The sequence below is a fragment of the Diaporthe citri genome (genome assembly GCF_014595645.1).
Source record: "Diaporthe citri strain NFHF-8-4 chromosome Unknown scaffold_3, whole genome shotgun sequence".
NCBI classification, from domain to species: domain Eukaryota; kingdom Fungi; phylum Ascomycota; class Sordariomycetes; order Diaporthales; family Diaporthaceae; genus Diaporthe; species Diaporthe citri.
Genome location: NW_025064848.1, coordinates 245,610 through 258,079, shown reverse-complemented (window position 1 = coordinate 258,079; position 12,470 = coordinate 245,610). Strand labels below are relative to the sequence as shown.

The 12,470-nt window shown below is 49.4% G+C and overlaps 4 protein-coding genes across 4 annotated transcripts; 2 read left to right on the top strand and 2 right to left on the bottom strand.

Annotated features, from left to right (window-relative positions):
* Window positions 1-136: 136 nt before the first annotated feature.
* Window positions 137-1,009, bottom strand: INS49_007668 (uncharacterized protein; the record flags this gene model as incomplete). The annotated part of the gene is made up of 4 exons (XM_043168416.1): window positions 137-154; window positions 218-652; window positions 706-750; window positions 821-1,009. The coding sequence occupies 4 exons, from the start codon at window positions 1,007-1,009 to the stop codon at window positions 137-139; spliced, it is 687 nt and encodes a 228-aa protein (XP_043026096.1).
* Window positions 1,010-3,581: 2,572 nt separating this feature from the next.
* INS49_007667 (uncharacterized protein) lies at window positions 3,582-4,500 on the top strand (the record flags this gene model as incomplete). Its single annotated transcript, XM_043168415.1, has 3 exons — window positions 3,582-3,845; window positions 3,917-4,209; window positions 4,281-4,500. 3 exons carry the CDS (start codon window positions 3,582-3,584, stop codon window positions 4,498-4,500), a joined length of 777 nt encoding a protein of 258 aa, XP_043026095.1.
* A 411-nt stretch (window positions 4,501-4,911) lies between these two features.
* On the bottom strand, window positions 4,912-6,024 carry INS49_007666 (uncharacterized protein; the record flags this gene model as incomplete). Its single annotated transcript, XM_043168414.1, has 2 exons — window positions 4,912-5,831; window positions 5,901-6,024. 2 exons carry the CDS (start codon window positions 6,022-6,024, stop codon window positions 4,912-4,914), a joined length of 1,044 nt encoding a protein of 347 aa, XP_043026094.1.
* A 2,525-nt stretch (window positions 6,025-8,549) lies between these two features.
* On the top strand, window positions 8,550-12,371 carry INS49_007665 (uncharacterized protein; the record flags this gene model as incomplete). The annotated part of the gene is made up of 10 exons (XM_043168413.1): window positions 8,550-8,574; window positions 8,666-8,716; window positions 8,795-9,653; window positions 9,706-10,504; window positions 10,563-10,947; window positions 11,008-11,187; window positions 11,266-11,325; window positions 11,493-11,614; window positions 11,680-11,713; window positions 11,776-12,371. The coding sequence occupies 10 exons, from the start codon at window positions 8,550-8,552 to the stop codon at window positions 12,369-12,371; spliced, it is 3,111 nt and encodes a 1,036-aa protein (XP_043026093.1).
* Between the last annotated feature and the right edge of the window lie 99 nt (window positions 12,372-12,470).

Sequence of the window (12,470 nt, the reverse complement as noted above, 5' to 3'; positions counted from 1 at the left end):
CCTTGGAAAAACAATTATGAAATTAGAACTTGTTCGAGGAGACCACCGAGAGAGAATATTCGATGACTGTAAGACTAGAGCAACCTCCTGCTTGTGACCGCATCCTTCCTTTCTTAATAATGACTTTGCAGTATTGCTACAATCTCTCCGTGACCTAGCCGAAACGTCTTCAGCGACTGATATCCTGACCTGGGGGTTATTTCGCAGCAGCACTTACTTTATTTACCACCGCTTGACCCGTCAACGCAATGTTGGCCGCGGCGCTCTTCAAGGTTCCTCCCACCCTCATATAGGTAGCAGCCTCAACTTGGAGGCCTTTGTCCTTGATAAGCTGGTGCGCGTTGAAGCCCCAGCGGTCCTTCAGATCTTGGACATCTGGGTGCTGTTTGCCCGACATAGCCATAGGGTAAGGCTTCTGTAGCTCCCGAAGGTCGGCCGGGGTGATTTCCACCTTCCCTGACCCGCGGGCAAGGATGAAGGTGTACCGATGTGGTCGAGGGGTGATGTAATTCGGCAGCGGGGCTGGTCCTACATAAGGCGATATGATGCCCTCGCTGGGGATTACCAGCTCGCCGCCGTCTCTTATGGAAATGCCTGTGGCCAGCCAATGCCGGACTTGACCGAAGTTGGCATCATTTTCGGCCATGAGGTCCTATTCCTTATGTCAGATGTAAGACCACTTGGTCCTGAGCGGTTTGTATTTACCGGATCAGTCATGATGAGCACATAGTCATTATGGTTGTCGGAAGGCTGTAATATCGCGATCAATCCACTGCTATCATACTCACTGCACTATCCCATCTAGGCGTGGATCACTTACTGAGGGGTCCAAGTAAAGCTTCGGCTGGGGTTGAGTCTCTTCGCGATCTAACTCCTTCCCAGGAGCGTCCAGGACAGTGTTGGGCCATTTGATTGTCAGACTGGATGAAATGTCCAGGCCTATCGGCAGTACATCAGGAACCACCTGATGTTGTCGTAGTTTCTCGCTGGTATTTTGAGCGTCTGACATGTTTAGAATGATACAAACCCTCCGACTACAATCATCAAACCAGAACATCGCCGAGGACTGGCATTATAAAGGTGGTTTTATCCAATATTCTTCTCATCTTGAAGACTCCATGACGTTCGAATGACGGCCAATGGTGGCGGTCCTGCGGAAACCTCACCCAGACGTCACCCGCATATCTCCGCCGGCAGTCACTGTTCTTGGGGAATACGCCCCTGGTGTGGTTGACAGTCGCTGTCATGAAAAGTCGATGACAAAGTATATGAGTGGATGGGTGTACTGGCCTAGTGAATTTCCAAGTGAACTAATGCGGGCAAGATCTGCATTGCGCCCATCGCTTACGAATACAAGCAGAGTACCTTTGACCAAAGACAAATGCACCTCATTGTGCTTTTTTCAGTCCCAAAGAAATTTATACTATGAACAGGATCTCCCCTGGGAGCATCCCACCAGCATCGGTGCCTACGTGCGCATCCCCGACTTCATATTGGGGATCTGCTGCAATGATACATTCAGTGATGTTCAGGAAGAAACTACCGCTCGCCCAGTAAGGAGTACTCGGCGATACAGATCTGGCTTAGCGCAAACGGTGGGAAGAAAGAGACTAGTAAGGCAACAAGTGGTAACGGAAGTATTATCAAATACTCCAGTAGCTACATCCTGGTGCGCCCACAATTACCATTTCAGAATCAAATTGCATTGCAAGTCTTGACGCGTTTCGCTTGAATTTTCTTGAGACCTCACGAAGTTCACCTACACACTGGCCTGCTATTTTCTACCAACGTAGGCACACACGCGTTGGTATTTAGGGTACATAGATTCACCATGGGATCAAGACATTATTCCTTCATGACCAAATCTTCACAAGATAGTCTGGCAGCTTCCTCTCCGCAGCCAAGCCATAGCCAAGGCGTTCCTGTCCTGGCGAGGTGGGTTCGCCAAGGGGTAAGTCAGATTTAGATGGACCATACTCACTTTGTAAGCATGAGTGACAAGAACTCTTGTGGATTGTATCATCTGCGATGGAATGGATGGTGGTAGTGGTCCTGGAGGCTGCCAGCTGGTACATTTGTATGAATATGACACAAGAGCCATGGCATTCGCGAAGAGAGTGTAAGGAGTTTCCCCGCAATCGCTCGAGTGACACGGCAGCACAAGGTGGACACTTCGGTGTACAACCTCAATCTCTAATCCAAGACAGTCGCCGTTCTGTGTTCCCCTGCCCGAGCGCCGGGCAGCTGCAACTTGCGCTGCACCGTCCGTGCCCCCGCGTCCTCGTTCAGGCCTCACCGTCACCTCTTGGGAAACTTGGAGTGCCGAGCTACAGAATTCTGGTTACATGCTGGGGATGGACATGGTCTTGTTGGTGAATGAGATAGAACTGCCCAAATTTCGGACGGAAGGATACCGCGCGAGGGCTGTCGAGCTAGATTTATACTACCGGTGCCCTGTTCTTGAAAACTGTCGTGGAGTCGTCGTTATATAGGAGTGATCATCTTCGAAGACGTGGTCCCTGTTGTCTTAAAAAGGCGACCCCTACTACTCAAGTGCTGATGGGGCTTGTTTGGAATTACCCGCCAACATACCGTGACTCTCATTCTTTCAACGTAGGCAGGCATTCTGTTCCAAGAGCCCAGCATTGAGATCGAATGCCGTATGGGACTGGCAATTGGCAGGCCGCTCTAGCCGGAGACTTGTCACATCGGGCTCTTCTTTTCAGGTGGTAGCTTGCCGATCTACCAGTACTTTATAGTTTGGTAACCAATCAATTCATTTGGCAGACTTCTAGTCCGGTCGCGTCGTCTGCTGGTACGGGCCAACTGACTCACTGGGCCGCGTCACGCGTCACTGTGGCTGTGTGTGCTTGGGTAAACAGCGAGCAAAGTTCAAACTCGAAATTCTCAATGCAACATGTGTCGAGGCTGTCGAAATGGCCTGGCCCTTGTAGAACCAACTACCCGGACAGTTCGCATCAAAAGCTGAACCATACAGAAAAAAGTCGAATGGGTGAAGCTCTACACTCTGAGTGGTTGAGATGGCGATCTCGCCCTGAAATGCCGGGCCCTTACAAGGGTTACCGTGGTATCTGATGCCAAGACCGAATGAGCTGTACAGATATCGACCCACAAGACCGCCTCATCAAAAGACGTCGGGCATCGATGGGGTTTGCAAGGCCGTGTGGCTTTTGTTGTATCTGGGTAAGATGTGCATTGCTCACTCACATGCCACTGCTTGTCGGCGAGCAATGCAATGGTTGGCCCTGGCATCGCTTGACCGTTGACCGCTGAATGTTGACGATGTTGTACCTTTGTCGAGATGAATTCATGCCGCTCTTTGCTCCTGATTGCTCAAGTGGGCCAGTCAGTACAAGGCATGATCCAAAAACTTGTAGAACTTACAACAACCCTACAACTCAGAAGTCACGACTCTCTGTCAGATCGACAACCTCGGAAAAGTTGCGAGAGTTGTGTGTATATAAGCTCATCCCTCCTGCGGATGCACCGCGACAATTCTCAACCATCACATCTACTATCCCCAACCTAAGCAACAACAATTCTCAGACCTATCCCTCATCATGGCACCTAACAACTTCGTTAAACACCTTCGGCTCCATGCCGTTGAGATCTCTGGAGAGGCTGTGGGAACATTCTTGTTCCTGCTGATGGCCCTGTCCGCAGCCCAGGTCGCCAACTCCGATACCTCCCACGCCGGAGATGACATCCACCCTGGCGATATCAACCTCACGCAGCTTCTGTACATCAGTTTGGCGTTTGGTTTCTCCCTGGCCGTCAATGTCTCCATATTCGCTAGGGTCAGCGGAGGACTGTTCAACCCGGCTGTAAGTCTTCGACTGGCGCCTGTCACATCTCTGCGATGCACCGGATCAGTAGCTAACATAATAAAAACTAGGTCACTCTTGGAATGATCCTCGTTGGAAAGGTGACTTGGATCAAGGGCATTTTCTTGACCGGTGGCCAGATCCTCGGAGGTGTTTTGGCCTCGGCCGTCGTCAAGGGCATCTTCCCCGGCACCTACGTCGTCCAGACAAAGCTCGGCCATGGCGCGTCTGTCGCCCAGGGTCTGCTGATCGAGACTTTCCTCACCCTTGAGTTGATGCTCGCAATCTACTTCATGGCTGTTGAGAAGCATGAGGGCAACGCTCTGGCTGCCCTCGTCATTGGGTTTGCTCTCTTTGTGGCTGAGTGAGTACCAGTTCCCCCAGTTTTAAAATTATACACTGTTTTGAACATGCATGCTGACTATGTAATGGCAGGCTGCCTGGTATCTACTACACTGGTGGTTCTCTCAACCCGGCGAGGACCTTCGGCCCTGACCTGATCACGCTCGACTTTGGCGCGGCGCACTGGATTTACTGGGTTGGCCCCTTTTTGGGTGCTACACTTGCCGCTATCTTCTACAAGTTCATCAAGTTCTTGCAGGCTGAGGCTGCTGAGAACAGTGATGATACTGAGAGACAGCCTCTCCTGTCATGAGAATCAACACAACAGGATAGTACCCCATTGGTGCTTCCGAGATGCCGATAAATTCTCGAAGAAGCACAAGAGGCGATTGAAAAGGGACGTGTGATGGAAGAAAGATATTGATTTGGCAGGGATGGGAGCTTCCTTACAGCCGATGCTACTTTGTTTGATGATTGTGGCACTTGCAATGGGAATGAATTTTCATGAGGACAAGACAGCAATAGAACAAATCTTGTGACCAGTATCACTTCTTGCTTACTCTGCATTCATCGAAGCTCGAAAGACTTGTTTGAAACAGTGGAAAAAATTGCCTCCGGCCTTTTGAACCCATTAGGCAAACAGAAATCATCATCTTCAACGAACTTGTCCTTGTCCTACCCCCAAACTGAGATCATGCAACAGTGAACCAAGTACCGCATCTTCTTAGTCAATAGTACCTTGAGTCTCGATAACCAGACGGTCAGCCACTTCTCCCGCTTGCTCAGTATTAAAACCATACCTCCCGCCATCGACATCATCGGGAACGTAAAGCATTTCACTGTCGCGTTGGACGGAGTCGGGGATGTTGTAAAATACGACGTCCGTTAGGACCAACTTGACGGTGGCTTTGCAAGACCTCCATATATCCAGAAGACCACCAATAGCTGCAGATGAGCCCGGCTTGTCGATCATCTCTAGGCGACAAAAGGAGTCGATGAGCACAAATACATCACTGCCAGGGGGCATCGAATTGAAGATGTCTCGGAGCAATGAAAGTAGCTCGTCGATCTTTCCAAGCGAAACATCGCGATCTCTCCCCTGGAGACAAGCAGTGTTGAAATCAGGGACCTTGTCCCCAATCTCCTGTATTAGCTGACCCGCAAGGCTGGACAACATGTTCAAGGCACCGTTGCCAGAAGTGGCTCCATCTTCCCAGCGTCGCAAACCACAAAAGTACGCAGCCACCGGGGCTGTTTTCGATCGGAACAGGCTCTCGGCGAGCATAGCGACTGTATAGGAGATCGGCGAAAACACGCTATCCGTGCTTGTCTCAGGACTGATGCACAGCACATGGAACTTGCTGGCAGTCAACCAGAGCCGAATTTCGGTAGAAGAGAGGGCCCACCTAGCCTGGTCCTCCTCCTCCGGGGTCGCATCAGCGATCCTATGCAGGCACTCGCTAATATCTCCTAAAGTAGTTTCTCGAGGACGATGTAACTCATCGACCCAAACTTTGACCAGTTCAGCTAGGGAAAGGGATTCGTGCCCCAAGTCGGTCTGACTCTCTGGCGAGTTAGGAAATGCCGCACGCTCTTGGGCATTGAGACGTAGTTGCATTAGCCTCACGATCTCTCCTTCGTTCACTATTCGAGAGCAATTAGCAGGATGAAGCCAATAACATGAAAGAGAATCCCAGTCTAAGTATGACTTACCCGTTCCCCGACGGGAGTCAAAGCAGGGGCTGGAAGAGAAATGCTCCACAAATTTGTTGTAGGCATCAACACCACGTTCTTGTGTCACAGCTTCGCGGTATGAATTCTGGAGATCATTCACCATGTTCAAGCACCTTGAACGGTCTGAGTCTTTGCGTGACCCTTTGGAGTCATCGTTTCTGGCGCCCATCGCCTCAATCGCTATACAGATTCCCAGTCAGCTAGTTAGACGTGAAATCATGGCTAGTTATTGCTTTGCTCTACGAGTATGGTATCGACTGGAAGTATCGCTAAAGCGAATGCTGCCAAATTGTATGGCAATAAATCGTAAGAAAGTAAAAAATACTAACCAGCTCGCAAATCCATGAATTGTCTGTCGAGCAATAACATCGGTTCCGGTTTTGAGATGTCGATTGGGCCACGAAGGACTGTATCTGGTTTCAGACCAGCAGTGCTTTGTAATTTGGAAAGCTCTTTGTTCTGTTAGTCGGTCTAAATGGTAAAGTACTTCAGCATCAGAAGAGGAGCAGCTGGACGTTCCGTACCTGATAGTATCTCTTGGTTGGTCCTTTTCGAATCTCTTTGCGCCTCGACCAATCCTCCTATTAGTCTGCGGGTCAACGAAGTTAATTCGTTGATTCCTGCATTGGAAGAGACCGAGAGTTGGTAAGTATCTGTCTGTCTCAATGAATTGAGATCGTAGACCTTGTCCTTGAATCTGATCATCTGTTTCTCCATGCTGTTGATCACTTCTTGAATCTTCTTTGGATAGGCTGATCCCCTCACAACTGCCTTCATAAATTTCTCTTCAGGAGAATTAGAATGTGTGACCCAGCACTTTGCGGTATGGGGAAGCTCACTTAAGGACTTTTCCAGAAGATCTTTGATGACACATTCCAGGACGTCAAGTATCCCAGAATACACCAAATCCGCGTACTCCCAGAGTGAATTGTGCTCAGGGTGGACTCTGCCTGTATAGCAGCACAGACGGTCCATCTTGTCTGGTATCTCTGCCAGTGCCTCGTAAAGATCATTGCGGACAGTGTCCAGACTTATAGCGGTCTTATGCCGGATTTAGAATGCATGAACTGTGAATCTGGGGTAGTATATTATAACATACCGTCAAGATTGCACTCAAACATCCACGCACCACGAATGTGTACTCGCTGTCTGGAATATAATCCACCAGAGACTTCATAGTCCCTGCGTGTTGGCCGAAACGTCGGGCAAATCTTCGAAGCCGGGGGAGCCAACCATTTTCTTGGCCTATGCTTGCATCCCTCCTTTGGATCTTTTCGGCAAGGTTGAGGACTGTTTCAATATCATTCGGCGTGTATTCTGCCGATGGATCTTTCAGAGTGATGTTGAACTTGCTGTCTAATTTCTCCCTCCTTAGCAATTCATGCAATCGGCCTAATGTTTCTTTGACTTTGGGTAATCTCTGTATCGAGATCTGGAAGTTAGGAGTTCTATGAACGAATGCCATCAGTACGCTGCAAATTTGTGTTGGGCACTGGAAACGCAGGACTTGCTTCGTGATTGTGCCACGGCGCTTGAAGGAACACGCAGCCTCATCGTACTCCGGACCTTCAATCGAGTCCTTTGAAGTACCAAGGAGCTCTAGCCCTCTTTCATTCACCCATCTTGCCGTCAAAGGCATTTGTTCTGCTGGATTGCCGGTCATCATAGCTGGATACTTTATTGGGTCCTGTGAAGAAGAGTAAGACCTGCGATTGTAATGAAAATGGGAAACCAGAAGTATCCATCCAACGTTGTCCAGAAAGAGCAAAGCTCCAGTGAATGGAGTCCAAAAATGGCCAGTATGGTCTTGGGCTTCGAAAGGCACACTGACTTTGGAAGAGGGTGTGATGGAAGTCTACAACACAGACATTCAAGTGGTCGCTTTTGCACCTCCGGAAGTCGAGGCACTCATGCGATAAGGAATTTGGGCGCGTAGATTGGGCTGAAATGCATGGCGTCCAGCAGGACTGTCTCTAGTGCTGTAGCCGCTTACTGATGGGGTTACACAACATGATAGCCTGCTGTTCGAGTCACCATCTTTACACCATCACGCATGTAGGCACCTGTCATTTAGGCACCTGCCAAGGATTCAGATGGTCTGATTAATGATGGGCCGAAATCTGTGGTGTGAAAAAGGACCGTGCATAGTGTGCATAGTGGCTGTGGTTGTTCACCGATAAGTTCAGGGGGTCACACAACGTGGTGAGCTGCCTTCCGACTCTCCGCTGCAACACCACCCCAGCATGAAAATGCCAATGAAAAGATGCAGGCTATCAGTAAGATCACAAGCTGAAAACCCTAGTGTGTGAAACACGCATGCGGTGTGTTTGCAATCCATCGCTTTCCGAGAAAGTAATATATCTTTACAGCCACGCTTTGGGGTTTGAAAGTTGTACTGATAGGTTTTTCGAAGCTAAGTCTGTCCCCTGCCGAACTCAGAAAGCTTTCAACGACTTGATCTTAGCTGAGCGTTAAACTACACTTGTCCCACATCGAACTGTGTTCAATCAACAAGTCCAAGTCTCTCAAAGCATCTTGCCGTATCGATCGCAACAAGTGACCAAGCTGGTAATTTGAGCTCAGACATACCAACAAGACAAATCTATTGGAGTAGCCTACAGCACAGTCATGGCCGACCAAGACTCTGCGCCAGGTAAGCCTATACTCCGCAAACCCAGATTCACTCCCCCCCCCCAATGGATGACCTCGGGATAAATGATTAACAACCGTGTCCTCTGACCCAGCTGTTGACGAGGTCGACATTGATGCATCCAGCGAAACGCACTCCAAGAATGGTGAACCAACAGATGTCCATGCCTCGAGGGACTCATCAGTATCTCTCGGCCCATTATTACTTACTGCTCAAACAACAGCGGTTGGAAATGACTCGGGCACACAGGACAGTAATAAAGACAACACTGAAGAGAAGGAGGCTGTTGAAACGGAAGTCACGAAACAAGACTTGCGTCTCAAATCCATCGGATGCTCTACTATGACAAGGGAAGATGAAAGTGATGAAAGTGAAGACGGGTCGAGCTCTGAGTCGGAGGACGACTACTATCGCGACAGGAATATGACAAAGGCGAGTTACCTAAATACTACGAGCTTGTATGAAGTTTACTCCAAAAAGCTCCAGGAGGACAAGCCTGGTCCAGAGCATCGCAAGAAGAAAGCACCAAAGCTTGTGAAAAGCCTTATCGACTATCTCCAGGCTTTAGAATCTCGGGTTGAAAAGTTGGAGGCGAATGAGCCGCCGGAATCCACAAGCCCAAACCCAAGCTCACCAACTGAGGAGACTGCCCCCGACTATTATGAGGATGCCGAGACGACCATCCAGCCAAAATCGAGCATCGAGCCGAAATCGAGCATCGAGCCGAAATCGAACCAACCAAGTGTTGAACCTCGATTCTACCGACATGACCTTGAAATGTCACGAGCTCTTTACGAATCCAATTCGGGACCTCAGTCACTCCTCAAGATCGCGTACGTACCGCTGCCAGGGAAGGAGAATGTGGGTTGCGGTCCAAAAGGCGAGCTTGAGCTAAGCCCAGACGCGGTCCGAATCAATTTGGTCACGCTGCGATCGGAATACATTGCCCGATTCATACAGGCGAAGACCAACCTTGCCTTTCCTGATTCCGAGGCGATGGAGATGTCACGTCCCTTCAAGCTGTTGATCCGCCATGCCGACAGCTTCAAGGAGCAGCTCCAAGCACTAGAGGCGAAACAGACGTGAGTTGAACAGGTCCCACTTCGGCTACCCCAGGCACTGACGCTTGACCAGAGTGATTGCACAGACTGGAGCCGAAAGAAGTTCGAGTGTGACAAGCGCGGGTGATTTCACTGAACCCAAGCCTGAAGAATCCGAAGACACATCTGGTACCGATACTCCAGCAGCTCCTGAAGTTGAATCCGTCGAGAACGGATCAGCTTCGAACAAAGGCGCCGAGGAGATCTTCCACAAGCCAGAGGCCTATGCACACTTCAAGATCCTGGTGGATTTCATCGATTCGTACCTTGCAAGTCAACTTGATAAATTTGCAGCGTTTCGCAAAGGAGAGCGGTCACAAGTGTCTTTTGAAGACCTGTGGATGCTCTTTGACTTCGGGGACACAATCTGTTGCCAATCTCGCAAGAGTGGCATGATCAAGGCTAACGAGGTCGACGAAGAAGAGGAGGCCCATATCATCAACGCTCGGGACACACCGCAAGCTTACCGAGTTGTTGCAACGCTTGGTGGGGCTTCTCTGGATGTCCGCCCGAAACTGGTGACCCAGGAACAGGCGGAAGGTGCTCCTCCGATCCTATCAACCCGAGCCAAAGACTTGTATAATCCGCTGCTCATTGAGTGCTACTACCTGGACTGGGATGGAGTTCGGTTCGACTGTGTCGCAGAGAAGTTCTGCATCAAACCGTACGAGGATGAAGTCGACGTGACATCCCTGGAAGCCTTTCCTATTGGCTTCGATAAACATCTCACGGCCGACTTCTTCACCAGTCGAGGCATCAAGTTCCTCGAACACTCGTCCCTCTTTCATCACAAGCAGTACGAGTCACTCACAGTTGGAGAAAATCCAGAGGAGGTAAATACCATCACCGTGTATCACAGATTAGTTGGCAACACTACTAACCATGGCACAGATAAACAGCCCAGTAATCATTGACTTCGTGCTTGCGTTTCAAGATGGAAGGAGGCCTCGCCCAACATTCGGTAGCCCCTCTAATATCAAGCGGCACAAAGAACATCAAGAAGAGATCCGACGACCCGAAAGTATTATCGACCCCGCTATTTGCAGCAGACCTGGATGTGAAATATGTGCTAAACACAATGACTTCTACTTGAGTTACCAGCGGGACCAACTTCGTCAAGTTGTGTCGCGACTGAAGGACACAATTGAGCTCTATCAGCAGAATGAATTGCCAGCCAACACGAAAAAGACAGTTCAGGATCTCATGAGCCAGAATGATCATTTGGTACTCCTTCCTGGTGTCGTCTATGGCTTTGCTCTTCGAAATCGCCGATGGGGTAAGTAGTTGACAGGACGCACAAAGCTTCACAACGCCCCGCTGACATGAATTCCCATAGTTGACCTTGATTTGACGAAAGTCGAGGATTTTCAGGCAAACTCGGGATTCGATGATCTAGTGTTACCCAAGGGCCACCAGAAGATGGTCCTTGCTATGGTACATATGCACGCATCTGGGAGTCGGACGGCGATTCAGGAGGCCAAACGGCACCATGAACAAGATCTGGTCAAAGGGAAAGGTATTTGTACCATACTCACCCTATTCTAAACATGGCGACCCTCAGTTTACTTTTATGCTAATACCTGACCTCATGTAGGCAAAGGCATGATCATCTTGCTCCATGGGGAGCCCGGAGTTGGGAAAACGTCAACGGCGGGTAAGTGATATTTGAAAATTGGCCTCGCTATTGTGCAATTCCGAGTTGGCTGATAATAATTATGAAAAGAATGTGTTGCTGCACATACGCAACGCCCTCTCTTTCCAATCACTTGTGGTGAGTAATACCACTGATACTATCCGGTGACAATGTGTTGACCTGACAAGGCGATATTGGGCATAATGCCACCGACGTTGAGAAGAACCTGGACTCACATTTCAACTTGGCCCATAAATGGGGTTGCGTGCTCCTCCTCGACGAGGCAGATGTGTTCTTGGAAAAGAGGAGCGTAAGTAATGGTTCTGCGTGTGAATTTTGATTGGTGCATCTACTGATGTGAGACTTGGTTAATAGAAATCTGACCTTGAACGTAATGGTGTGGTTTCAGGTGGGTTTTTAAGCTTTTCAGGACTGGCTTATGTTCATGTCTGACCATCATCTTCTGCACAGTGTTCCTTCGAATCCTGGAGTACTATCCCGGGATCTTATTCTTGACAACCAACCGCGTCGGAGCATTCGATCCTGGCTTCCGCTCCCGTATCCATCTAAGCTTGTTCTATCCAAAGTTGGACAAGAACAAGACAATGAAGATTTGGAGGACCAATCTGAAACGCACCGCAGAGAACAATGAGAAGCGCCAGAAGCATGGCCTTAAGAAGATAAAGTTCGACGAAGACGAGATCCTGGAATTTGCAAGTGAAAACTGGGAGACCCTATCTTGGAACGGGAGGCAGATCAGGAACGCATTTCAGACATCGCTTGCCCTGGCCGAGTTTGACGTCGAAAAGAGTACTAAGAAGGACGCCAAGGGAAGGAAGTCCCCCATCATGTCAAGCAAGCATTTTGACATTGTCGCGCAAGCTTCCCTCCAATTTGACAAGTACCTATTCGAGACGCTCAAGGGTAAGGAGGCGGATTTAGCGCAGACCGACAAGGTTCGGGTCTCGGAGTTCAAGAGCCCAACAGTCAAATTGAAACTCCCAGGGGCCGTCGAATATGAGGAAGAGTCTTCCGAGTCTGAAACAGACGCAGAAACAGAAGGATGATCAGCCTGGTGGCAGCGACTCAGATTACATTACAACATCGAGAACTCCCACTCTCGCTTGAACCTTGTGTTGACAGCCTGACCAGGCACTTGTGCGGAA